Source organism: Podarcis gaigeae, assembly GCF_964106915.1.
Source record: "Podarcis gaigeae genome assembly, chromosome: 5".
NCBI classification, from domain to species: domain Eukaryota; kingdom Metazoa; phylum Chordata; class Lepidosauria; order Squamata; family Lacertidae; genus Podarcis; species Podarcis gaigeae.
In genome coordinates, this window is record NC_139681.1 from 94759315 (window position 1) to 94785130 (window position 25816).

General features: G+C 41.5%; 2 protein-coding genes across 2 annotated transcripts in view; one reads left to right on the forward strand and one right to left on the reverse strand.

Moving 5' to 3' along the window:
• Positions 1-25816, reverse strand: part of LOC310844912 (cytochrome P450 2J4-like) — a 289677-nt gene that overhangs the window by 224937 nt on the left and 38924 nt on the right. The window lies entirely within an intron of this gene.
• Positions 1402-24696, forward strand: LOC310844915 (cytochrome P450 2J2-like). Its single transcript, XM_083739661.1, has 9 exons — positions 1402-1855; positions 6336-6498; positions 15433-15582; positions 15783-15943; positions 16951-17127; positions 21137-21278; positions 22323-22510; positions 22986-23127; positions 24133-24696. Exons 1-9 carry the CDS (start codon positions 1688-1690, stop codon positions 24318-24320), a joined length of 1479 nt encoding a protein of 492 aa, XP_083595787.1. The 5' UTR covers positions 1402-1687; the 3' UTR covers positions 24321-24696.

Consider the following 25816-nt stretch of genomic DNA (forward strand, 5'->3'; position numbering starts at 1 on the left):
TGAGAAAACAGAAAATCCTAAACAAAATGCTCTTAAACTAGAGTATGACTTCAAATTCCTGTCTCATCCATCTTGACATAATAGAAAGGCCAAAATATATTTTCATCCTTCCCTCTTTGAACAATGCTTATCATGATGACAAACGAATGTTTAAATATGTTTAGTGTTAAGTACCATATTTCACCATAATTGTCACATTTTTATGCCAATTATTCTTTTCAAAAAAAGGGGGTGCGACGATTATTTGGTGAAAAACCAAGGAACGACCCTTAATCGAGGAAACAGTCTTTATGAAGAAACATAATTATGTTTATAATGCTTATTACTTGTTACTAACTGTTTTTGGTGTGATTAGGATGCACAGAATATGTGTGAACAGGTACAGGAAGGATAATAGGTGGTCCAAACTGGGGCAAGGCATTCTCATGCACGCTTACAATGCCCTGTGACCATTATGTGGTGAATGCTTTGGGGCTGATTTTAAGGCTTGAAAAAAGGAACTCGACTATTATATGGTGGTGACCATTAGGCAGTGAAATATGTAGCACACATTTTGAATGTGTACCAGAGTTTCCGTTGGATCCCTCTCTTCATGCCAGTATTGTGTTATTATGCCAACCCACAGATCCTAAAATCTAGCACCAGCAGCTACCGCTGTAAATACAGGAAAGTGTGTGGGGGTTTCTTATCATAACCAGCTATGAAGCAGAGGGCCGGTCCACCCACAAGGCAGGCTGTGAGAGCTGCCTTGGGCAGTGGAATGCCAACAGGAGGCATCTCTGGGGGTGTGCTGCCTAGCCATCTGAAGAATTAGACGAGCGACTCCTTTCCTCATGACTATGAGAAAACATTTAAAGGGCTGTCCAGAACAAAGGTTCTCTATTACTGTTGCACTCAACAGGAAATGGGTTACCTAGGAGCGAAAAATAGGGGCTGAGGTCCCTTCAGTGCCCCTCTAAAATATGTGAAGGGGCCTGGCTCCCCCAAATTTAATGGCAATTGCTATTCTAAAGGTGGACGTGAGCCATATTATGTGATTGATTATACGAGGTGGAGCTCACTTGCCCCCTTCCCCATATTTTATTCAAGTTGGCACCCCTGATGGATTGCAACTAGCAAGTGCTCTGTGGAAGTAGCAATTGTACTACACTGTATTCGATTCAACTGCAGGTAGAAGTTTGTTGCCTGTTGCAATTGCAATGCATTTACTATCCTGGCCCTCATTGCTGGATTAATAAGAGCTTGAACTCAGAGTTCTTTCTGAAGGCTTTGACGCCTACATCAGATTGGTACCTTCCCAAGGCACAGGTTACAAGGAGTAGCAATTCCATGAGGGGGAAAGATACCAATATGAAATACCAGATGACTCTCAGGATACTGGAAGTAGATCACAGTCTCTTGGGAGTTCAATGTGCCTGATATAAAGCACACTTCGTCACATCTGTGTGACACATATTAAAATGATTATAGCATTTGATTGTACTAGTGTTTGATTGAATCACATTCCAAGGCTACTTACAAATGGTGTTGCACCCATTGTTGCTTATTTGTTTCTTATTACTGAGCATATAAAAGCAGAGAATACTGCTGATGTCTTTGATGAAAGCAAAAACTCCTTAGAGAAAGATAGTTGAACCTGACCAGGCAACCTAGAAAAAATTAAGGAGAAAGAGACAGCAAGAGAAAGATGGAGGTATGGGCACTTTTGATTGCTCTGCTGGTGGCTCTTCTAATTCTGCACTACCTGAAGCAGCTCTGGTCACGCAGGCATTATCCTCCAGGACTTCTCCAGCTTCCTCTCATTGGAGCCACATGGAGGTTTGGATTCAAGATTGATGAAAATACTCTCATTCAGGTACTTATTGCTTAGTAATAACTCAGTCTGATGCCAGCAATTGTTTTATCTATTTCCCCCAACAATTGTGATATTTCAGCTTCAACGATGGCATGGGTTAAAATGGTAAATGCCATAAGCCTCCGTTGTCAGAAGCTGTAAGCAATACAAATAATAGTAATAATGTAAATAGTATTATTATTAATATTGCAAAGCACAAAACCATATAAAAGTTGAAAATGCGCATTAAAAACTACAGATCAAAAATATTTATTGTATACTGTTAAACTGAGGAAGGAGGAGAGAACACCCTCAAAGGAAGAATGCTTTATGAAAATCTTGGAATATGCAGAGATGGCAAAAATTGATAAAAGATACAAATTTAGAATCTTTTAAAGAAGATTGGAAAACCTTTCCGGTCTATATAAAAAAGTTATTTCCCATATGCAATGACCACAGCGGGGTTTAAACTGTAAGAAAACAGCAGAATATATTAAGAAACATGTTAGAGAAGATCAAATTAGATAAGATGGAACTTTAAAATGCAATAGTATGTAATTCGAGTTATAAACATTGGTATTGGGTGAGTGGGAAATCACTTGTTTTGTTGAATTGGAATATAGTGGTACCTTGGGTTAAGTACTTAATTTGTTCCAGAGGTCCGTTCTTTTTTTATTATTATTAAATTTCCAGTTAACAAACCAATCATATCACATTAATTCCAAATTATACCAGTACATAATAAACTCCAAATATTTAGCCAAATGTTAATTTTTTTTGGGGGGGGGGTACCCATGCTTCGAGTTCAGAAAGGGTCCAATCATCTCATATTTCTGCTGCTTTGAAGTTCACAAGTCCCATCTTTCCATCTCTTTGTTGTTATCCTTTACAAATCCCGTCTTCCAATCTTCTTGCTGTTATCATTTTTCTTCTTAATAACCTCTGATTTATCTCCACAAGCGAGTTGAAGCAAACATTATTATAGTCCTGTGTGGATTTTCACGCTGATCCAAAAGTCCTATTCAAATGGCAGGCGCCATTTCAGCAGTTCCCATAAAATACAGTCTAAGCGTCTGCTCATTAACTTTCCCAGACCAGTTCCTCCATAAATCAGCCTTTCCAGGGGAGTTCTTGCCAAATCAAATGTAGAATTCAGATATGATAACAGAACAGTGGCTCCCTCCCCCTTTGACTGTAAATCTTGCAACAAAGTCAGTCTCATAATGGCGGTTCCCAATTAGAACTGCGTCATCCAAAAGCCTTTTGTTACCTTTCCAGATCTTCCGCAAAACAGAGCCTTTAGTTGATAATTTTATTTCCACACAGTTTATTTTCCCATCTCACTTGCTATCAGTCATGTGGTGGTTCTTCTTGGGGAGGGGTTGTTAGGTAAATCATATTGAAAAAGTGAAAAGTTTACCCCCCCTTTCCGATCCGTTTCAACATACTGACATAGTTGTGATTCTTTGATGTAGTCTTCTGTTCAGTCCAACCCGTCACTCAGCTTCTCAGTGGTCAATTTAATTAGCAATCAGTACACCCTTTCCTTCACTCGAAACATATGCATTTACTCTTCTCCAATTATTTATCTTGAGCAATGCAACTAGGATCACAATCAGAAGTAGCGTCCAGGAGATCCAAAAACTCACTCAAGGGCTTTCCGTCCAGTGCCCCCACCCCCTCCTTTCGAACTCGGGGGTGATTTATTGGCAACTGCGGATGAGGCAGCATTTTCCCACCCCCTGGGAAAACTCGGGAGGCTAATTTACTCCCATCATTAGCCTCTTAACCTGTCCGTTCTTACCCTGAAACTGTTCTTAACCTGAAGCACCACTTTAGCTAATGGGGCCTCCTGCTGCCGCCGTGCCGCCAGAGCATGATTTCCGTTCTCATCCTGAAGCAAAGTTCTTAACCCGAGGTACTATTTCTAGGTTAGCAGAGTCTGTAACCTGAAGCATATGTAACCTGAAGTGTGTTTCACCCGAGGTACCACTGTATAATTGTTGAGTAACAAATGTAACTTTCTATATGGAAAATTTATATGTTCCAATTCTTTGTTAATTGGAATATTATTATTATTATTATTATTATTATTATTATTATTATTAACCACCCAATAATACGCCCCCACAGAAAAAAAATCAGATTTTAAAAGGGCATAGGATGTAAATGAAACCAACCAAAGGCCTAGTTAAAAAGGAAGGTTTTGCCAGGTGAACTTCCCTGGCGAGAGAATTCCACAGATGGGGAGTCACTGCAGAGCAGGCCCATTCTTGTGTTGCCACCCTCTGGACCTCTTATGGAGGAGGAACACAAGGAAGGGCCTCAGAAGATGATTTCAGGGTCTGGGTAAGATCATATCGAAAGAGGCGGTCCTTGAGGTATTGTGGTCCTGAGCCATTTAAGGCTTTCTAGGTCAAAACCAGCACTTTGAATTGGGTCCAGAAACTAATTGGTAGCTGGTGCAGCCGGACCAGGAGCGATGTAATATGCTCTTGTTCCAGTGAGCAACCGGGCCGCTGAATTCTGCACTGGCTGAAGTATCCGAACTGTCTTCAGAGGCAGCCCTATGTACAACACATTGCAAGTAATCTTACCTTGAGGTTACCAAGGTTAAGAAATGTAACTTTCTATATGAAAAAAGAATAAAATATTATTACAGAAAAAAGACAGACCACAGGATTAATTCACAGCAGCCTCTCAACAGGTACTAACCTCCATGCCCTATTCAATCTTTTTCACTCAAACCAGAAGCATTTATAAAAAACAAATTATAAACTAAAATACCAAAATCTTCTTAAAGGATCTCTGCGGCAAACCATTTTTTAGGAAATTGTTGAGCTTTTTCCTTTGGGTTGCCACACATCTCAGTGTTCCTGACATTTTGCCGATTCCAGTCAGGACATGTCAGGAATTTTCCCTATGTATGGCAAGCCTACAGTGAGTGCTAATCTCCAGGTAATACTCTCTCCAAGATTACAAGGCCAGTGCTGTGAAATCAGCTTCAGAGAGTCATTTAGAAAGCACCAACTGCAGCTGTGAAACTAATGGCACTTGGAAAGGAAGTCTTGCTACCACTTACAAGTTGACCCATAGAAAATACGTTTTCTGTTGCCTTGTGTTTTCCCCTGATTTCACATAGCTACCCATGCTGCCATTATCCTACTTTGTATGGTTTTGTGCTTTTCAGTATTAATCTGAATCTTGCCTCTTTATACTAGTTTTAATGTCTTATGTGTGTTGTTTATAGCTGCTGGTTGAAGGGCACTCATCTCCAAAACACATTGTGTAACACAAGAAGCTGAATTAATAAAACAGCTTATTACAGTATGTTCTTGATCTTGTCTTCCTTTTGTTCTATTGCATTTTGCGACATGGCCTAGAACAGGTATGTCCAACTTTCAAGAGACTGAGATCTACTCCCACTATAAAGAATCTGGCGGTGATCTACCAAATTTATTGAGCTTTTTTAGGGAGCCAAAGGTCTTGAGCTTTCAGGGAGGTTCGGGGACCCCCAAGATCTACCACAGACACAGCACAATCTACTAGTAGATCCCGATCTACCTGTTGGACATCCCTGGCGTGGAATACTGTGTACTTCTCCCCTTCCAACAGATGGAAGGGCAACAAGTTCGATTGGCAATGAAGCAGGAGCACATCAGCCTTTCTCAGCAGCAGCTCACGTGTCACTAGGGAAGACAAGAGACAAACAGAACACGCACCTTTCCTTTGCCTCTTCCGCAAGCGTTTACTCATTGTCAGATCATAGTTTAATTAATTTGTTTGTTTGTTTCTTAAATACAATTCTGAGCTTTTTCAGCAAAAACTCTTCAAAAAATACAAAATTACTCAGCCATCAGATATGAACATATTAACTTTTAAAACATTGGAATTGGTAATAATCTCTAGCCCAGACATGTATCATCTTAATTCCTTCCCATATATTTTTTATGGTGGTGATGCTCCTGCTGTGACCCACTGTGGGTCTGAAAGCTGACCCAGGACTCTAGCCCAGCCTATGCCAACCTGGGACCCTCCAGATGTTTTGGACTACAAAGCCCATCTGCCCCAACCACCGTGGCCAATAGTTAGGGAAGGTGGGAGTTCTAGTTCAAAAGCATCTGGTGGGCTACAGGTTCCACATCCCTGCACACACAAAGATTGTGGCAAGATCATTTTCTGGCAATGACTTGTGCATCTTCTTGTCTGTCGCAGGAGGGCTGGTTACTATGAAGTGTCTCTGCTGCTCTGATCCTAGGCAGAGGGAACATGGGTAGGAGGGAGTAAAACAAATGGGTTGGAATTATGGGAGGGAGGGAGGGAGGGAGGAAGGAAGGGAGGAAGGGGACGGGGGAGGAGGAGAAAGGATGATAGCAAGAGAACTGCACATAGTGAGGAACTGCAGAGGTGAGGGAGGATGACGTTCTCGTATTAAGTTGAAATATCCAACTGCTTTTTTTGAACACATCATTCCTCTCTTCTCTTTTGACCCAAATGGTAGCTGGGAAAGCAACATGGAAATATTTACACCATATGGTTTGGACATCTACCCATTGTAGTACTGTCTGGATTCCAAGCAGTGAAAGAAGCGCTCATTGACCACTCTGAAGAATTAGACGAGCGACTAGAGACTCCTTTCCTTAGGACTCTGATAAAAGGAAAGGGTAAGTAGTGGAGAATAAGAATTTCTACTGGTATTTTCTGAAGAGAGCTGTCCAGAAAAACAGAACAAAGATTCTCTATTACTGCTGCACACAACGGGAGATGCATTACCTAGGAGCCTACACCTAGGGGCTGAGATCATTCAGAGTGGCTAGTCCTCATGCTATCAAATGACACATTCGTTTGGGTCCATGGAAACCTGGCTTCAGCACATGTGAAGATTTGATTGATTATGACATCTCTAAGAAACACAACACACTGCTTCTCTCAACAAGCTCTTCCAACATGTTTTGGGCATGGACTCATGTGGCAAATATAACATGTGAACTTTGCAATCACATAGTTACTATCATCATTATACATTATGAATTGCTTCTTGCATGAGACCAGGGCCTTGCAGGATATAACTTCCTTCCGCAGGGCCTGTGTTGTTGTTTAGTCATTTAGTCATGTCCGACTCTTCGTGACGCCATGGACCAGAGCACGCCAGGCACTCCTGTCTTCCACTGCCTCCCGCAGTTTGGTCAAACTCATGCTGGTAGCTTCAAGAACACTGTCCAACCATCCCGTCCTCTGTCATCCCCTTCTCCTTGTGCCCTCCATCTTTCCCAACATCAGGGTCTTTCCCAGGGAGTCTTCTCTTCTCATAAGGTGGCCAAAGTATTGGAGCCTCAACTTCACGATCTGTCCTTCCAGTGAGCACTCAGGGCTGATTTCCTTAAGAATGCCTGTAAGTCAGAGCTATTCTGCCTGGCTTTCAATTTGAATTTAGCCTGGTCTTTTATTTATTATTATTATTATTATTTATTATAAAAGGTTTTAAAACAGTACAAAAACCAACAAGAACTAAATATGGGTTAAAACAATAAATGGTATACACCTATTGAAGTGACCATTGTACACGACTGGGAAAGCTTGTTGGGGGAAAAATGTCTTCCTGTGGGGGGGGGGGAGTGCAGAGTCATATTCTGAATGCAGTTCCAAAGAACAGGGACATTCACTCTGAAAGACATAATATGAATTACTGTGGGGCTGGCCTGCCTAATAATTCCTTTCACTAACTCCACAGTTTATTACTGGTGCTAAGGGCTCCTCCAGAAAACACATTAATTAATTGCACATTCATAATGATTTGTGCTCATAATACTTTCAAGGTGTTATATCCAACTTCACTGTCAATACTATTTATGCCTGCAATGATTTTGAGGTGATCATACAGTTTCATTTCCATTCTGTCACATCCTTTAACTTTCTGCTGAAAACTACAAATGTACAAACTTATTTTTGTCCCACTTTCATTGCAATATAGTTTCCACAGACAGAAATAATGCAGTAGTGTTCAGGCAGCGTTGCAGGAGAATTAACAAAGCAGAATATATCCACCATTGATGCATTACGTCTTGTCAAAAATATGGTGCAGAATTCACCCTCAGTAAAAAACCCCAAACCTGTCTAGCTGGACCAGTAGAAGTAGTAACAGCTTGGCTGAATTGGGTTTGTTTGGTTTTCCATACTTTTTATTGAAACTTTTCAGAAACACTAACTAAGTAAACAAACAAACAAACAAAAGTAAAAGAGAGAAAGAAACGCCAAGCTCTCTCTCTCAAAGGTAGATCTTAACTCTTCTCTCACACAGAAGGGAGTGGACCCTCCCAGCTCTCACCTGGGTGCTTCCCTTTCTTCCCCCAGTCTCCCACCCTGGGAGATCTTTCCTTCTCTGCCTCTCACACAGGGTCTTTCACCAGTCGGCTATCACCTTCAAGTGTGTACCCAATAGTCTTCCTCCATTCTAGTATGGTGACTTTATCTCCCAAAAAATTCCAACCATTCCTCCATATTTTTTTAAAGAACAAATTCTTCATTTCTATTTAAACAGGAATCTCTGCACTGTAGTACCTCAGTGGTACCTCAGGTTAAGTATTTAATTCGTTCCGGAGGTCAGTACTTAACCTGAAACTGTTCTTAACCTGAAGCACCACTTTAGCTAATGGGGCCTCCTGCTGCTGCCGCGCTGCCAGAGCCCGATTTCTGTTCTCATCCTGAAGCAAAGTTATTAACCTGAAGCACTATTTTTGGGTTAGCGTAGTCTGTAACCTGAAGCGTATGTAACCTGAAGTGTATGTAACCTGAGGTACCACTGTACAATATTAAAAAATAACCCATAGTTATTTACTTGTTGTATATTCATTATTTTACACCCAGTTTTATATCTTGTGATCCCATTTCCTGTAGGCAGTGATTTTCCATCCTAATTTAGCAAGAGAGAAAGAAAAAAGCTCCTTCCATTTCCACCACTTCCATTCTTTTCCCAATAGCATCACCAGAAGCTTGAGAGATAGAAGTGAAATTTGATCGTGACGGCCTTCCATGGAAAGATCTAAACTTGTCGACATCACACTGTATCAGATACCAGTTTTCTCTTCAAAAATCAAAACGGTAGAGCTGTCGAGAAATCTCACTTTTTGCTGATACTGTAAAGTGAGCATGCCTGTGACGGCATTCTGAGCATCTGCACATGTGCGAGCAACAAAACCCTGAAGTAACCTGTTCCGTTACTTCCCGGTCGCCGTGGGAGGCAACCTGAAAAGATTTAAATTTAACCCGAAGCGACTTTGAAAATAATATTTATTAGTTTTCCAACAATTTAAACACTACAAACAACAAAGAAAGAAATAATAAAAAATGATTAAGCACATTAAACTAACAAAACAAAACAAAAACAATTTAAAACACATCAAACAATTTCAATATCTTATCTTTCATTCGCTTATTTCAGCGACCTCCTCACACCTCCTTTTTTGTATTCCACTTCTGTTAATTGTTTCAGCAATTCCTTTCCATTTTCCTCTGTTTTCTATCCTATAATTATCTTAACACATTCTAACCTTATTTTTTCCTTTAATACTCTATTAATCTGTTTATATTTGATTCCTTATAACATTTCTACTAAAGCCATATAACTTCATTCTAACATTTTTCTAACATTCATTAATTTTACAATATTTCTGTAAATAGTCTTTAAACTTTTTTCAGTCTTCTTCCACCGACTCTTCTCCCTGGTCTCGCATTCTGCCAGTCATTTCCGCCAGTTCCATATAGTCCATCAACTTCATCTGCCATTCTTCCCGGGTGGGTAAATCTTGTGTCTTCCAATACTTCGCAATGAGTATTCTTGCTGCTGTTGTCGCATACATAAAAAAAGTTCTATCTTTCTTTGGCACCAATTGGCCGACCATGCCCAGGAGAAAGGCCTCTGGTTTCTTCAGGAAGGTATATTAACCTTTTTCATTTCGTTATAAATCATCTCCCAGAATGTCTTAATCCTTGGGCATGTCCACCAAAGGTGAAAGAATGTACCTTCAGTCTCATTACATTTCCAACATTTATTGTTGGGCAAATAGTAGATTTTTGCAAGCTTGACTGGTGTCATGTGCCACCTATAAATCATTTTCATTAAATTTTCTCTTAGAGCATTACATGCAGTAAATTTCATACCTGTGGTCCATAACTGTTCCCAGTCAGCCATCATAATGTTATGTCCAACATCTTGTGTCCATTTAATCATAGCTGATTTCACCATTTCATCCTGAGTGTTCCATTTCAACAGCAAGTTAAATATTCTTGACAAATTCTTGATTTTTGAATCTAACAATTCTGTTTCCAATTTTGATTTTTCCACCTGGAAACCAACTTTTTTGTCCAAATTGTATGCCTCCATTATTTGGTAATAATGGAGCCAATCTCGCACTTTATTTTTCAATTTTTCAAAACTCTGCAATTTTATTTTGTCTCCATCTTGTTCCAAAATTTCCCAATATTTCGGTCATTTGGCCTCCATATTGAGTTTTTTCTGTGCCTTCACTTCCATTGGTGACAACCATCTTGGGGTTTTCTTTTCTAACAAATCCTTATATCTTCTCCAAACATTAAACAATGCTTTTCTAACAATGTGATTTTTAAACGCTTTATGTGCTTTTACCTTATTGTACCACAAATATGCATGCTAGCCAAATGCATTATTGAAGCCTTCTAGATCCAACACGTCAGTGTTTTCAAGAGGCAGCCATTCTCTCAGCCAGCAAAAAGCAGCTGATTCATAATACAGTTTAAGGTCTGGCAGGGCAAATCCACCTCTTTCTTTCGCATCAGTTAATATCTTAAATTTTATTCGAGGCTTCTTGCCCTGCCAAACAAATCTGGAAATATCTTTCTGCCACTTCTTGAAACAATCCATCTTATCCAAAATTTGCAATGTTTGAAACAAAAACAACATCCTTGGCAACACATTCATTTTTATCACAGCAATTTGGCCTAACAATGATAACTTCAAACTTGTCCATATTTCTAAATCCTTTTTCACTTCAATCCAACATTTTTCATAATTATCCTTGAATAAATTCACATTTTTAGCAGTCAAAGTAACCCCTAAATATTTCACTTTCTTAACCAATGTTAATCCTGTCTCCTCCTGAAACGTCTCTCTCTCATTCACAGTTAAATTTTTCTCTAAAACCTTAGTTTTCATCTTGTTCAAAACCTGCTACTTGTCCGAATTCTTGAATCAGTTCCAATACCCTTTTAGTACTAGATTCTTGCTCCTGTAAAGTCAATACTAAATCATCAGCAAATGCTTTCAATTTGTACTGTTTAGCTCCCACTTGTATACCTTTAACCTCTTGGTCCTTTCTAATCATATTTACCAAAACCTCACGGACCGATATAAAGAGCAATGGAGAAATTGGGCAGCCTTGTCGTGTCCCTTTCTCAATCTTAAACTCTTCTGTCACTACATTGTTCACAATTAATTTTGCCTTTTTTTCTGAGTAAATTGCACCTATACCATTTTCAAAACCTTGACCTACCCCCATCCCCTGTAGATTCTTCTTCATAAAACTCCAAGAGATGTTGTCAAAGGCTTTCTCTGCATCCACAAATATCAAGACTGCCTTAGTATTGATATTCACTTGTAGTTTTTCTAGAATATTAATTATATTCCTCATGTTGTCAGACAAATGTCTGCCCGGGAGAAAGCCCGCTTGGTCTTTATGAATTTCTTCTACTAACACCCTTTTTAATCTTTTAGCCAAAATATCTGCAAAAATTTGGTAATCCACATTAAGCAGCGATATGGGGCGGTAATTCTTGAGCTGTGTCTTTTCAGTCTCTGTTTTCGGTATAAGTGTAATGTAAGCTTCCTTCCACGACTCTGGTGCCTTTCTCCCTTCCAATATTTCATTGCAGACTTCCTTCAATGGTTGTATTAACCATTCTTTCAAAGATCTGTAATATCTTGAAATCAAACCATCTGGTCCTGGAGATTTACCTAATTGCATGTTCTGGATGGCCCCTTTCACCTCCTGATCCATTATTTTTTAATTCAACATTAGCTGTTTTTCTTGAGAGATTTTGTGTAGTCCATTTATTTTCAAAAATTGATCAATGTCCATTTCTTTCTGCTTCTCCTGTGTATAAAGTTGTTTGAAATACCTCTGAAAACACTTCAATCTCCACTGGATTCTGTATAGTCTTTCCTTCCACTTCCAAATTCGTAATAGTATTGAGTTTTTGTCTTTTTTTCATTTGCCAGGCCAACAATTTTCCACACTTATTTGCCGATTCAAATGACTTTTGCCTCATCTGTTTAATCTTCCATTCTATTTTCTGATTCATCAGCTTCATATATTGTACTTGGTATACCTTTATCTCTTTCAGGATCTCCTGTGACTTCGGTTTTGGTCTTAGTTTCTTCTCTCCTTCCTTTATTTTCCCCAAGATTTTATCCTTTTTTTATTCTGAGTTCTCTTCTTAATTACATTCTCTTGTATTAGGAATCCTCTCATAACCGCTTTGCTTGCGTCCCAGATTACTCTTTTTTCCACAGTAGTATTCATATTTATCTCAAAATAGTCTCACAAAGTTTTTTGGGCCTTCTTAGTCACTTCTTCATTCCTAAACCAAGTATCATATTTATTCATATTTATCTCGAAATAGTCTCTTAGAGTTTTTTGGGCCTTCTTGGTCACCTCTTCATTCCTGAACAAAGTATCGTTCATCCTCCATCTAAAGGAAGCAGTTGGTGTCAATTTCATTTCCATCTTCACAACATTATGGTCAGAACAAGTTTTGGGGCAAATCTCCACTTTGCTGATCTTCGGAGCCAATCCCCTGGTTACCCAGATTTGATCAATTCTTGTCCATGTCATTTTAGCCTCAGAGAAGAAAGTTCCCTCTCTTCTCAGAGGGTTCTTCATTCTCCAAATATCAACTAAGTCCATATTTTCAGTCATGTCAAAAAAGGTTTTTGGTAGTCTACCATCTTTGGTGACTACATCAAAATCATATTATCCCATCAAAATCATATTATAGTCCATGTAGTCCATCAGAGTCTCATGTAGCTTCTTAAAAAACTCCGATTTTCCTTCATTTGGTGCATAAATACCAACAATCAGGAATTTCTCCCCTTGTGATTGAATTTCAATTGCAACAAATCTTCCTTGGTCATCTTTGAATATGAATTTTGGTAATAGGCTCTCCTTTACATAAAGGACCACTCCTCTTTTTTTAACTTTATCTGATGAGATAAATTATTGGCCCAATCTTTTATTACTCAATATCTTCCTGTGTAGCCGTATCACATGTGTTTCTTGTAAACAAATCAAGTCCAAATGTTCTTTTTTCAATAAATGAAAGACTCTCCACCTTTTTTCTGGAGAATTTAATCCATTCACATTCCAACTCAAAACCTGCAACACCATCGTGTAATTACGCTGATATTCCTCCAACTGTACCCAATGCTTGCTCTTCTTCTGTTGTTGGTGGTGGTGACATGTTCACTGGGAGATCCAATCCAAAGGATAATGCTGATATATCCATTATTCCCCTATTTGGTGATCTTCTATCTGATGCTCTTTGCTATAGTCCTCTATCTGATGATCTTCTATCTGATGCTCTTGGCTCTTTTCCAAGTCTCTTCTGCAGATCTTCTTCGTATTTATACAAAAACTTTACTTTATCTTCTACTGATCTTATTTTTATTTTCCTTCCTTTGAAACTGAAGGATAGACCTTGGGGAAACTCCCACCTAAAGATGATTTTATTCCTTCTGACCAGGGCAACAATATCTCCGTAGTTAGGCCTAAGATCCAATAGATATTTTGGGACGTCTTTAAAAATTTCCACTCTTGACTGTTGTACTTCCAGATTCTTCTGGTAGTGCCAACCCAAGATTCTATCTCTCTCTTCTTTAGTTCGAAAGGTGATCAAGCAGTCTCTTATTCTATTCTTCTCTTTTCCCCCTCCTCTTCCAAGTCTGAAGGCCCTCACAATTCTAAACTCTTCTTGACCCAAGTCCAAGTCCCAAAAGTCAGCAAATTCCTGTGTGAGAAAGTCTATCAAACTTTCCTTCTCCAATTCAGGTAGGGCTCTGATCCTCAGATTCGTCTGTTTTTCTTTAAGTTCAATCATAGCAAGCGTCAACTTATGATCATCAAGTTGCCTCTGTAGGGCTAGGACTCTCTTTCTATCCAGTTGTGTTAGTTTACATTCAGCAGCAACGGCTTTCTCCCTAGCTTCCTCCGCAGTCTGCCGTATCAAAGTAGATTCCTGTATCAATTTTTGGATGGTTTCTGTATTGGTATTCACCTTTTGTCCCAGATTATTTATACTTTCTGTATTTAAGTCAATTTTAATAGTTGCAGCATCCACTTTCACATTTGTCATGTCTGCTTTCTTGTTAAGCTGTTCCAGTGAATCATTTATCTTATTTAATGCAACTGCTAAGGCCTCTTCTGTCGACATTCCTCTTAGTTTTGAGTGTACTGGTGCAGAAGCAGCAGCAGAAGAAGCAGGGGGGCCTGATGTTGAGCCTCTCCTGGGTTGCTGCCAAGTCCTCCCAGACCTTAATGTTTTTTCAGCAGTTGACTGGTCTGTTTTTTCCTTTCCATTTGCCATAACACTTAAAAGTTTCAAGGTCAGTTCCAGAGTCTCACAGTTTTTTATCTTGCAACTGGAAATTCCCCTAGCCCAGCTCTTGTAAAGCAACCAGTTTCAAAGGCTTCCACTAGGGGGAAACAGTTTCTATTTATATTAGTCAGTAATGTCTTCTTTTCCAAAGTTAGTTTCAGTTTTCAGTTACTTTTACTCCTTTTTAAAAACAGCCGGAGACAGTAGAAACAATGTATATCTCTTATTTAGCTAACTGTCAATGAACATTCTAAACGCTGTCAATGAGCATTCCAAAAGACGTCAGTCCTGCTAGCAGTTCGTTTCCAGGGTCAGAGCGGCGGTATTTTAGCTCTCTTCACTCTCCCCTGCAGGCATACTCAGTCCACAACTCCCCCCTCTTCTCCTGCCTCCAAGGGGGGATTTAATGTTCTTTACCGATGGAAATTTAGTCTTTTACAAAAGGCTTTCCAAGACTTCAGCTTGCAGCCTCATTGCTTCAGTCTATTTACAAAAGGGGAAGGCGGACTTCCTGTATTGAACCTCCCCGTTACGATGCCAAGTTAAACGTTTAAAAATCCGATTCTCCGCTTCAGCTCTACTCACAGGTAATTACTTTGAAAACAAATTGTCCACAGGAAAAAGTCAGCGCTCTCCGGCAACAGCTATGCGGCTTCGCTCTGTGGAAGAAGCAGACGATTCAAAGCACCGCGCCGCTCACCCCACGTCACTCCGGACCCCTGAAACTGGGTTTCCCCACGAGTGGGGGAGGCACAAAAGGTGCCCGCCGAATCCCACGCTCACAGGCTTCTCCCGCCTGTGATTTTTTCGGGTCTCCGCCTTCGCCGTGGCGGCCAGACCCAGATTCCCACGGGGCAAATTCCTCCCAATCAGAGGAATTCTGCCATTACAGGAGGCACCAACCCAGAAGTCCTAACCTGAAGTGACTTTAACCCGAGGTATGATTGTTGTTATTTCTCACTGATTTTCCATAGGTATTGCATTATCAAATGGTCACACCTGGAGGCAACAGAGACGCTTTGTTGTAGTCACTCTGCGGAAGCTGTGGCGGGAAAAGAAAGGCACGGAGCAGCAAGTAGCAGAGGAGGCCCATCAGCTCGTGGAGGCTTTTGCATGTTCAAAGGGTATGTGATGCTAAGTGATAGTGCTGAGCTGGCATATGGAGATATATTTGTCCTACCTCTGTCCATTTTAGAAAGGAATGTGATATGCTTTTCTTGGTTCCTAATGGAGATCCCAGCATTTTCTCTTGGCCACCATGAAACCCCACTCTCAGTATGAACTGGACCAGCTGAGCTAACATTAGTATAACTTTATTTTGCAGGACAGCCACTTGACCCCTCCATGCCCATCGCTACTTCAGTCTCCAATGTGATATGTGCTGTGGCTTTTGGGCACCGGTTTGCTCTTGAAGATGAACGGTTCCAGAAGCTGATAGAAGCCATAGAATTTATCCTACAATTTGTATGTAGCTTTGGTTATGCTGTGAGTAGTTATTTCCATTCCTGCCAAAGGGCTTTAATAACTCCCAAGGGCTTTAATACCACAAATCAATATTCCGATAGAGGGTTGGAGAAGCGAGATCAGGTTTAAATTGATCTGAGATAAGGGCCACTTACTATCTCACAGCCTGATCAATTGCTCATGATTATCATTGAGATAAAAAACACACCAAAACCCCCCATAAAAAAAACAACAAAAGAAGATTCTGTCCACCACAGGAGACTCTTTAGAGGGAAGATGGGACAAAAATGGAAAAATTACCTTGAGAACAGGTCATCTAGAGCCCACCAAAGGGAACAGAGGTGAACAAAATAATCTTCTCAAGAAGGGAATTACATAGTTTTGTTGCCATCATAGAAAACTAAATGTGTCTACTCTATACCCACCTAGCAGTGGCATTCATGATGGCGTCCATGGTGAGGTCCCTGCAGGCACCACTTGGCTGGAATTTCTTTTTTAATGAAAGAGAGACCAGCAACTCAAGCACTACCGATATTGCTGAGGAAAGCAGCCCCCTTCTGTATGATCAACCAAACCCTTTCCTCAAATTTAAGTTCAGTTCTCCACATTTCTACATCCATTCCTAATCTGTAAAAAAAAAAAAAAAAATTACTCATGAAACTTACTGTACTTGAATTCCCCCCATCCCTATTCTCCACCCACCCCCACCTGCCACAAAAGGGCACTAACGTGTTCCAGGAGAGGTCCTGTGATTGTGCCCAGTTTTGGAATTATGCCTGGGAGCTGGAAAAATATTTTGAGCCATACTTTTCTTTCACATTTTCAGCTAGGGATAATTCACAGAATCCAATCATTGTGGGATTCCAGAGAAGCTATAGACACCTTCCTTCTTCTTAGTGAGACTCAAACTAATATGCTAGCCCTGAAGAAGAATGCAGATCATGTTTTATAAGTGCAATTGCAAAGCACAAATGGTTTGAACAAGCTTCCTCATGGTAACGGCAGCATTTCTGCTATATTTCCTTTAGCTTTATGAAATGCTCCCATGGCTCATGAAACATCTCCCAGGGCCCCACAAGAAGGCTTTCTCCTGCGTGGAGATGGTGCATTCATTTGCAAAGGAGGAGATAGAGAAGCATAAGGAGAATCAGTCTCTGTATGAGCCACAGGATTTCATTGATTTCTATCTACTTCAGATGGAGAAAGTAAGTATCTGCTTGAAACCGAATGCTGCTCATCCAAGGAATCATTATATTCCATGTTATGAGTGAACAGCGAGAGGAGCTGAGGGAAGTCTGGGGGGTGGGAGGGCTGGTTTTCTTTTTGGGGAGGGGAAAGTAGGGGGGAATGAGGATGATATGTTTTTGATTAATTGTTATGTTGAAATCTTTAACAAAAAATAAAAAAATAAATATAAGTGAATACTAATCTCTTGCCAGGACACCAATATCTCTCTCTGCCCCCCCCCCAATTCCCTCATAGTCATTTTAATTGCTAATGTGAGTTGACATCCTTCCATAGGCATCTACTAAAATAGCTAGGAAAGGATAGATATTTTCATGTACAAATGTGAATGCAAATGAGTATCTGCTTCAAAACTGTAGGCAGCTCATTCAAGGAATTATTATATTCCCTGTTATATGTGAATACTAATCCCTTGCCTGGAAACCAGTACAGTGATACCTTGGTTCTCAAACTTAATCCGTTCTAGAAGTCTGTTCCAAAATCAAAGTGTTCCAAAACTGAGGCATGCTTTCCCATAGAAAGTAATGGAAAATGATATAATCCATTCCAGACTTTTATAAACAACCCCTAAAACAGCAATTTAACGTGAATTTTTCTATCTAATGAGGCCATTGATCCATAAAATGAAAGCAGTAATCACTGTACTGTACTATAAATTAAATAAAACAGTATTGTGGATGGATAAAAATTAAAATTAAAATTCTTTCTTACCTGCGCTGATGATAGTCATTGTTTGGATGGTGGGTTTTTATCCATTTCCGTAGTCACACAATCAATCAATCAATCAATCAATCATAAAATGAAGAACAAGCTACAGTCACAAAAATGAAAAAGCCACACAAACAAAAACGCAAAAAATAGCAAAAACAAAAGCATCAAATATAAGCTCCAAATATCACCTCATGACACTTCAATCGGAAATGGAAGGCTTTGATTACAATGGGGGGGGGGCACAAATTAGCAGCGCAATAGTTTTTGCTCATCAATGGTTCCTCTTCATCCTGGAGAAGAGTGACTAGTGGGGTGCCACAGGGTTCTGTCTTGGGCCCGGTCTTATTCAACATCTTTATCAAGGACTTGGATGATGGACTCAAGGGCATCCTGATCAAATTTGCTGATGACACCAAACTGGGAGGGGTGGCTAACACCCCAGAGGACAGGATCACACTTCAAAACGACCTTGACAGATTAGAGAACTGGGCCAAAACAAACAAGATGAATTTTAACAGGGAGAAATGTAAAGTATTGCACTTGGGCAAAAAAAATGAGAGGCACAAATACAAGATGGGTGTAAAGAAGGTATGGATTTGCTGAACTAACTATTTGAATTGGAATACAAAAAAGGGAGGTGTGAGGAAGTCATGAAAATAAGTAAATGAATTGTAAGATATAGAAAGAGGGATTTATTTTTAACTGTTTTTATTTTTCCTGGTTTTTGTACTTTTTGTATTTTCTTTTTATTACCTATGTAACTTTTTTCTTATTGAAACTTTAATAAATATTATTTTTAAAAAAATACAAGATGGGTGACACCTGGCTTGAGAGCAGTACATGTGAAAAGGATCTAGGAGTCTTGGTTGACCACAAACTTGACATGAGCCAACAGTGTGACACGGCAGCTAAAAAAGCCAATGCAATTCTGGGCTGCATCAATAGGAGTATAGCATCTAGATCAAGGGAAGTAATAGTGCCACTGTATTCTGCTCTGGTCAGAAGAAGAAGAAGAAGAAGAGTTTGGATTTGATATCCCGCCTTTCACTCCCTTTAAGGAGTCTCAAAGCGGCTAACATTCTGCTTTCCCTCACCTGCAGTACTGTGTCCAGTTCTGGGCACCACAGTTCAAGAAGGACACTGACAAACTGGAACGTGTCCAGAGGAGGGCAACCAAAATGGTCAAAGGCCTGGAAACGATGCCTTATGAGGAACGGCTAAGGGAGCTGGGCATGTTTAGCCTGGAGAAGAGGAGGTTAAGGGGTGATATGATAGCCATGTTCAAATATATAAAAGGATGTCACATAGAGGAGGGAGAAAGGTTGTTTTCTGCTGCTCCAGAGAAGTGGACACGGAGCAATGGTTCCAAACTACAAGAAAAAAGATTCCACCTAAACATTAGGAGGAACTTCCTGACAGTGAGAGCTGTTCGACAGTGGAATTTGCTGCCAAGGAGTGTGGTGGAGTCTCCTTCTTTGGAGGTCTTTAAGCAGAGGCTTGACAACCATATGTCAGGAGTGCTCTGATGGTGTTTCCTGCTTGGCAAGGGGTTGGACTCGATGGCCCTTGTGGTCTCTTCCAACTCTATGATTCTATGATTCTATGAACAGTGAAAATGGAAGCTCAGGAGCATATTCAGCTTCCGAACCAAAGTTCGTAAACCGAAACATTAACTTCCAGGTTTGCAGCATTCAAGTTCCAAGTTGTTCAGGAACTAAGCTGTTTGAAAAGCAAGGTACCAGTGTATCTTTTTTTCTGAATCTCATTTGAAAATCGCATTGAGTTCCCTCCAAATATTTCTCATAGTCAATTTAGTTGCTCAAGTGGGTTGACATCCATCCATAAGCAAATATAGAAATGTCTAGGAAATGTGAGTGTAAAGGAGTGGAAACTTAAGTGTATTATGGGGTCTTCCTTTGGAGCATTTTTTGGATTGATGTTTATCTGACATTCAAATGTGGACTGAGAAAACAGAAAATCCAAAACAAAATATTCTTAAACTAAACTGAGGATTCCTCCATGAAGTTTTAAATTTATTTTTCTGTCAAACGAGTGTGTTGGTAATAGAAGCCTGTTGGTTTTTGGTGAGTTTACCAGATGTCTGGTAGGGACTTCTGACAGGAGCTTTACAAGATTGTTTTTGATAACAGCCTACCTCATATATTTGACATTCTTGTTCAGATAGACCTTTCCAGAAGAATGCGTAGCCTCCTTTTTCTTCCTTCAGTTGTCCCTTACCTGCTCTTTGAGTCTCTTGAAGCACTGCAATATTGATGTTAAAATGTCACATCTCTCTTGCAATGATGGCAGTTCTGCCTTCAGGATGCTCATTATCTGTGTTATATCTGTCCGTATATTCCATGTTCCAAAGTTCAATTGTCTTTTACCACCGCTGGGTGGTGACCCCACTGGGCGTGGTAACCCAGTCAGGGAAAAAGAGAGGCAGAGTATGTTTAGGGCACCTTTTCTAGCCCCTCCCCCATTTTGGAGTGAGCAGAGTAGATCCTAAAAAGGGCTGCTCAGTCATGGATACAGCTGCCAAGCTGCTCAACTGCCTTGTTCTTTGAGTCAGAATGACTGAATCTGTATCCACCGCCCATGTGCTGTTTCATGACTAAGGGCTTCCAGATTTCACAATCCTGCTCCTGTTACCATATGCTGATCACCATGGAACTTTGGGTGTTTGGGTTTGGGATGAGATTTTTGGAAGATGCCTGTACGTGAATTTGTTTTATGTCTGTAGATCAGTGCACACTGACCAATGAACAGTCTTCGCAGTAAGGCTCTGTTCTGATGGCATGAGTTGTCATGGCAACTGGTAAATTCTTATCTGCTGCAGCTTTCATCCACCTTTACAGCCGTTGTAACATACCACTTGTTATCACCCGCCTGTTCTGCCGTTGATGACTTCTTGGGTCATTCTTTGTCTAGCTCCTCCCCTTTGACCTTACTGCCTTGGGTGACCCTGCTGGGAGTACGAGATTCCCAATGGCTTCACTCACAAGGGTCATAGGAATGTGCAAGCCCACTCACCATGAAAAGGTGATAATCCAGCGAGTGAGGGCAGCAACAGTGTGTGTGTGTGGGGGGGGTGGCAGCAGCTTCCCATTTCACCTTAGGCACTATAAGAGGACACCCCACCTCTCATGAAGCATGTGTGGGTGGTATGGTAATAAGTGGGGGAAAGAAGATAAAGTGCTGAAGGACAGAATGTAATGCATGTAAATGACATGTCACTTTCCCCATTTTCAACACCAGAGCAGGAATGACCCAGAGTCCACCTATGATGAAGAAAACTTGGCCCAGTGCATTTTTGACCTCTTTGTAGCAGGGTCGGACACAACTACGTGTTCTCTGAAATGGGCACTTCTCCTCCTGGCAAGTCATCCAGATATCCAAGGTGAGAGAGGAGAGCCAGGGCTTCTCTTGACCACTAGGGTGGAGCATAGTTCTTTAAAGGTTTCATAAGGAAGCCTACAATAGTAGGGTTGGAAGGGACCCCAAGGGTCTTCTAATACAACCCCCTGCAATGCAGGAATCAACGCATTCCCTCCTCCAGTTTGATTCCATTCCACAACCTGTTTTGTTTTGCAAATCTGCTAGCAGTTTCTTTATGCAGCAAATGTACAAGAATGCCCCTGCTGTGAGATAAGTGACTGAGCCTCATTCCTGCCTCTTTGTGCACCATTACATGAGGGATGCGGGTGGCACTGTGGTCTAAAGCACTGAGCCTCTAAGGATTGCTGATTAGAAGGTTGGCAGTTCGAATCCATAAGACAGGTGAGCTCCTATTGCTCTGTCCCAACTTCTGCCAACGTAGCAGTTCGAAACATGCCAGTGTTAGTAAACAGGTAGTGCTGCGGTGGGAAGGTAATCAGCATTTCTGTGTGCTCTGGCATTCATCATGGTGTCCAGTTGTGTCAGAAGTGGTTTAGTCATGCTGGCCACATGACTCGGAATGCTGTCTGTGGATAAACACCAGCTCCCAAGGCCTGAAAGCGAGATGAGCGAAGCACCCATAGTCTCCCTTGATTGGACTTAACCGTCTAGGGGTCCTTTACCTTTACCTTTATATGGGTGATGCTAGCCAAAGATCAGATGAGGAAATGAGTATTAGTGAAACTAAGTAGGAAATATTGAGGGCTGGGGGTGGAGAATGAATATATGACAGCCTTTGATCCCAGCCCTTCAGCAAATCCAGCCAGCTCTGGTAACCAGAAACAACTGTGATGAGCTTCACTTTCAGCCTTTTCACACCTGGGATCTAGAGTGGGGAAGAACCATGTACAGAGACGAGCTCTTTGGAGGACCAGGTGATCTAAAAATGCAAGAAACTGGGACTCATTCACAGAGATTTATGGAATATGTTCAAGGGAATTAAATGTCCATCTGAAATAAAATGCAGTATTCACAATAAACCTTCTGTTTCCATCATTCTCTTCAGATAAAATGCACAAGGAAATAGAAGATGTCATAGGTTCTGCTCACTCAATCTGCTATCAAGACAAGAAGAAACTGCCCTACACAAATGCTGTGATTCATGAAATGCAGCGCTTTAAACCTGCCGGTGTTTTTGGGTTACCTAGGCAATGTACAAAGGATTTGAAGCTGCGTGGTTTTCTCATTCCCAAGGTATAACAGTGTGATATAGCTGCACTCCTGTAGCCCAAGAACAAAGAGCAGCAGAAGGTTTCATATTGAGAGATGCAGCCAGCCGTACAGGAACTTCCTGTCTAGTCAAAAATCTGAAGGGCAAGAGCAGGAGCTCCATCTGCAGACATGTTTCACCATTGGCAAGTGCCATTCCATGGGGCAATTGTGGCAGGGGAGAAGCATGTAGTGGCCAGAGGTCTCAGCCTGCTTGTGAGCTTTCATTTTAAAAGAGGTGGGGAAAAGTCCTTTTGTGTTCCTGCCTGTACAGAAAGTTTTTACAGTGATGAATACAAAGCCACCCACCAAAATAATAATAAAATAATAAAATAATAATAATAATAATAATAATAATAATTCAGATCAGTCTCTGCAATGATTAGTCTTAGGATAGTGTGGGACAATAAAAAAAGTATTGATATGAATGCATTCCAAGTCACTTGTTTCTTATTTGCAGGGGACTATGATTATTCCCGATCTGCGCTCTGTTCTTCTTGATCCAACACGATGGGAGACACCTGCAGAGTTCAACCCAAATCATTTTTTGGACAAGGATGGACAATTCGTGAACAGAGAAGAATATCTCCCATTTGGTGCAGGTAAACACAGAAGACCAAGCTACGTTGTGATCTGTAGATGTGCTTACTGGTCTGCTTCCAGGAAATGACATTAGCAGCAGCACAGGAGGGAGTGGGCCGGAGCAGAAGGAGCACTTTTCTGGCTGGAGTGGCACTGTTGGTCAGCAGAATGGGGCAAGGCACTGGCAAGTTAAGGGGATCTCTAGGTTGGTGGCTTGGGACCCACACATGCACATACACTTATGTGGTCTCCATCTGCACCTCCCAACATTTGCCACCCCTGCCCTGTCCCTGAGAGAGGCAGCACTGCCAGAACCAGGATAGTGCTGTTCCCTGTCACACATCACCACTGCAAGCCACCCAACTTCTCTTCAGACAGCAATGCTAGTTCCTACCAAGGTGAAGTAAACCTGGCAGGAGAGTTTGCTCCATGGTCTTAACCCCTTTCTGCATTGCTGATTTGGGCAGTTGACCAAAGTTTTCCTTTCATTTTTTAAAATCAAGTTTATTAAAAAGCTTTATACATAAGACACAATAAAAATCATACTAATCTAAAAGGGAAAATAGAAAAAAGATTAGGAAAGAAAAAATAGAAAAGAAATAAAGGAAATTACAGAGTCCTCTATCAAAATTAAATCTTCACCCTTATTCTGCACACAGAAAAGTGAGCCCTCCCAGTTCTCATTGGAGCTAGACCCTCTTACACTGGCTTCTAGCCCTGGGAGATGCTCTCTGCCCTGCCCCTCCCCCAGGACCCTTCATCTTCAATCCATCCTCTTCCTGAATGTATCTTCCTTGATATGAGATAGGGAACTTCAAACTACAGAACAAAACATAAGTATAACAAGAAGAAAGAAAGGTTAGCACTGACCAGGCTAGAAAACTGACAGCAGCCTTGATGTTTTCCCTATCCTAACTATGTCTATTTTGCCAAAGTGTTATGCAGAATGCTTATAGCTACAAAGCAATGAACATGGGAAAGTAAATTTTTGCTCACTTGCTGCCTTCTTCCCGTCTCCTCCTCAGGGGCTCGCATTTGTTTGGGAATGCAGATGGCAAAGATTGAAATATTCATCTTCCTGACCAGCCTGCTGAGGGCATTCAGTTTTCAGCTGCCAGAAGGAGTCAAAGAGCTCAATCAAGAGGCTATACTAGGGATTTTAGCACATCCCCATCCGTATAAACTCTGTGCTGTTCCTCGTTGCAACACATAAAAAAATAGGAAAATATTAGGGGCTGCACCCCTGCTTCCTGCACTCGGTGACCCCTTGACCACTCCTGACACATGAACCCCCTAGCATTTCTCCTTCCCTTCCCATCTCATCCCATGCAACTACTGAGGTCTCTTTTCACCTTTGCAGCTCCATTTCTGAAGCCACTTCTCTCTTATCTTCTGCAGCTCTGCTTTGCATCCATTTTCCCCTTCACCCCATCTCCTCCTTTTCTTTAGGCCTTTTCATGCCCCTGCTTTCATCTTCATCCCTCTCCTAATGCCTCCTTACTCCCTCCTTTTTGACAACTTCCTTTGCATCCCCATTCTTACTCTTGCTCCCTTTTCTCCTCTCCCTCCCCTTCCTTTCCTCAAATCTCCCTAAGCGCCCTCTGCGACCCCGTCGAAACCGGGCTCCCTGGTTTACCGAGGAGCTCCGGAAAATGAAGCGGGACCTCAGGGGGCTAGAGCAAGTATGGCAGGGTGCCCACGACGGAGCCTCAAGAACATTTTATAGGGTTTTTATGAAAACCTACAAGATGCCAGTGAAGGCCGCTAAGAAGTCTTACTTCTCGGCCTTCATTGCATCTGCTAGCTCTCGCCTGGCACAATTATTTAGTATAATTAGGTCTTTAACATCCCTCGAGGGACAGCCAAATTTAAATAACAATTTGACACACAGTTGTGAGGCATTTGCGAGCTTTTTTGCGGAGAAGGTCCTGTTGCTCCGCCGTGACCCCCTGCCAATTTGGATACAATAACGGAACTGGAGCCTCCTTGACTGTCCTCGGGTCCAGTATTGGACCACTTTGACCGGATATCCCCAACCGATGTGGACAGACTCCTCCAAGCTGGAAAGCCCACCACCTGTCCTCTTGACCCATGCCAGTCCTGGCAGATTAGAGCGTGTTCAGACGAGGTGCGGGCCCCCCTAGGAGACATCATCAGTTTGTCCCTTGGCACCGGGACATTCCCAGGGGAACTGAAGGAGGCAGGGGTGCGCCCGCTCTTAAAGAAAACATCATTAGATCCTTTAGATCTATCCAATTACCGCCCGGTTTCGAATCTTCCGTTCCTGGGTAAGGTGATTGAGAGAGCGGTTGCTGAACAGCTTGATGGGTTTCTGCATGAAACATCGGCTCTGGATCCATTCCACTCCGGCTTCCGCGCTGGTCATGAGACCGAGACAGCTCTGGTCACCCTAACAGATGATCTCCACAGGCAGCTGGATCGAGGCGGGTTGGGGCTGCTGATTCTTCTAGACCTGTCAGTAGCCTTTGACATGGTCGATCACGAACTCCTGGACCACTGCCTTGCCGACGTGGGGATCCAGGGCACAGTCCTTCAATGGCTGCGCTCATTTCTCTCTGGTCGGGGACAGAGGGTGGCGCTTGGGGGGGGGAATTGTCTTCGTGCCACTCCTTGGTGTGTGGAGTGCCTCAGGGTGCGATACTCTCCCCGCTGCTTATCAACATCTTTGTGTCCCCTCACCCAGCTTGT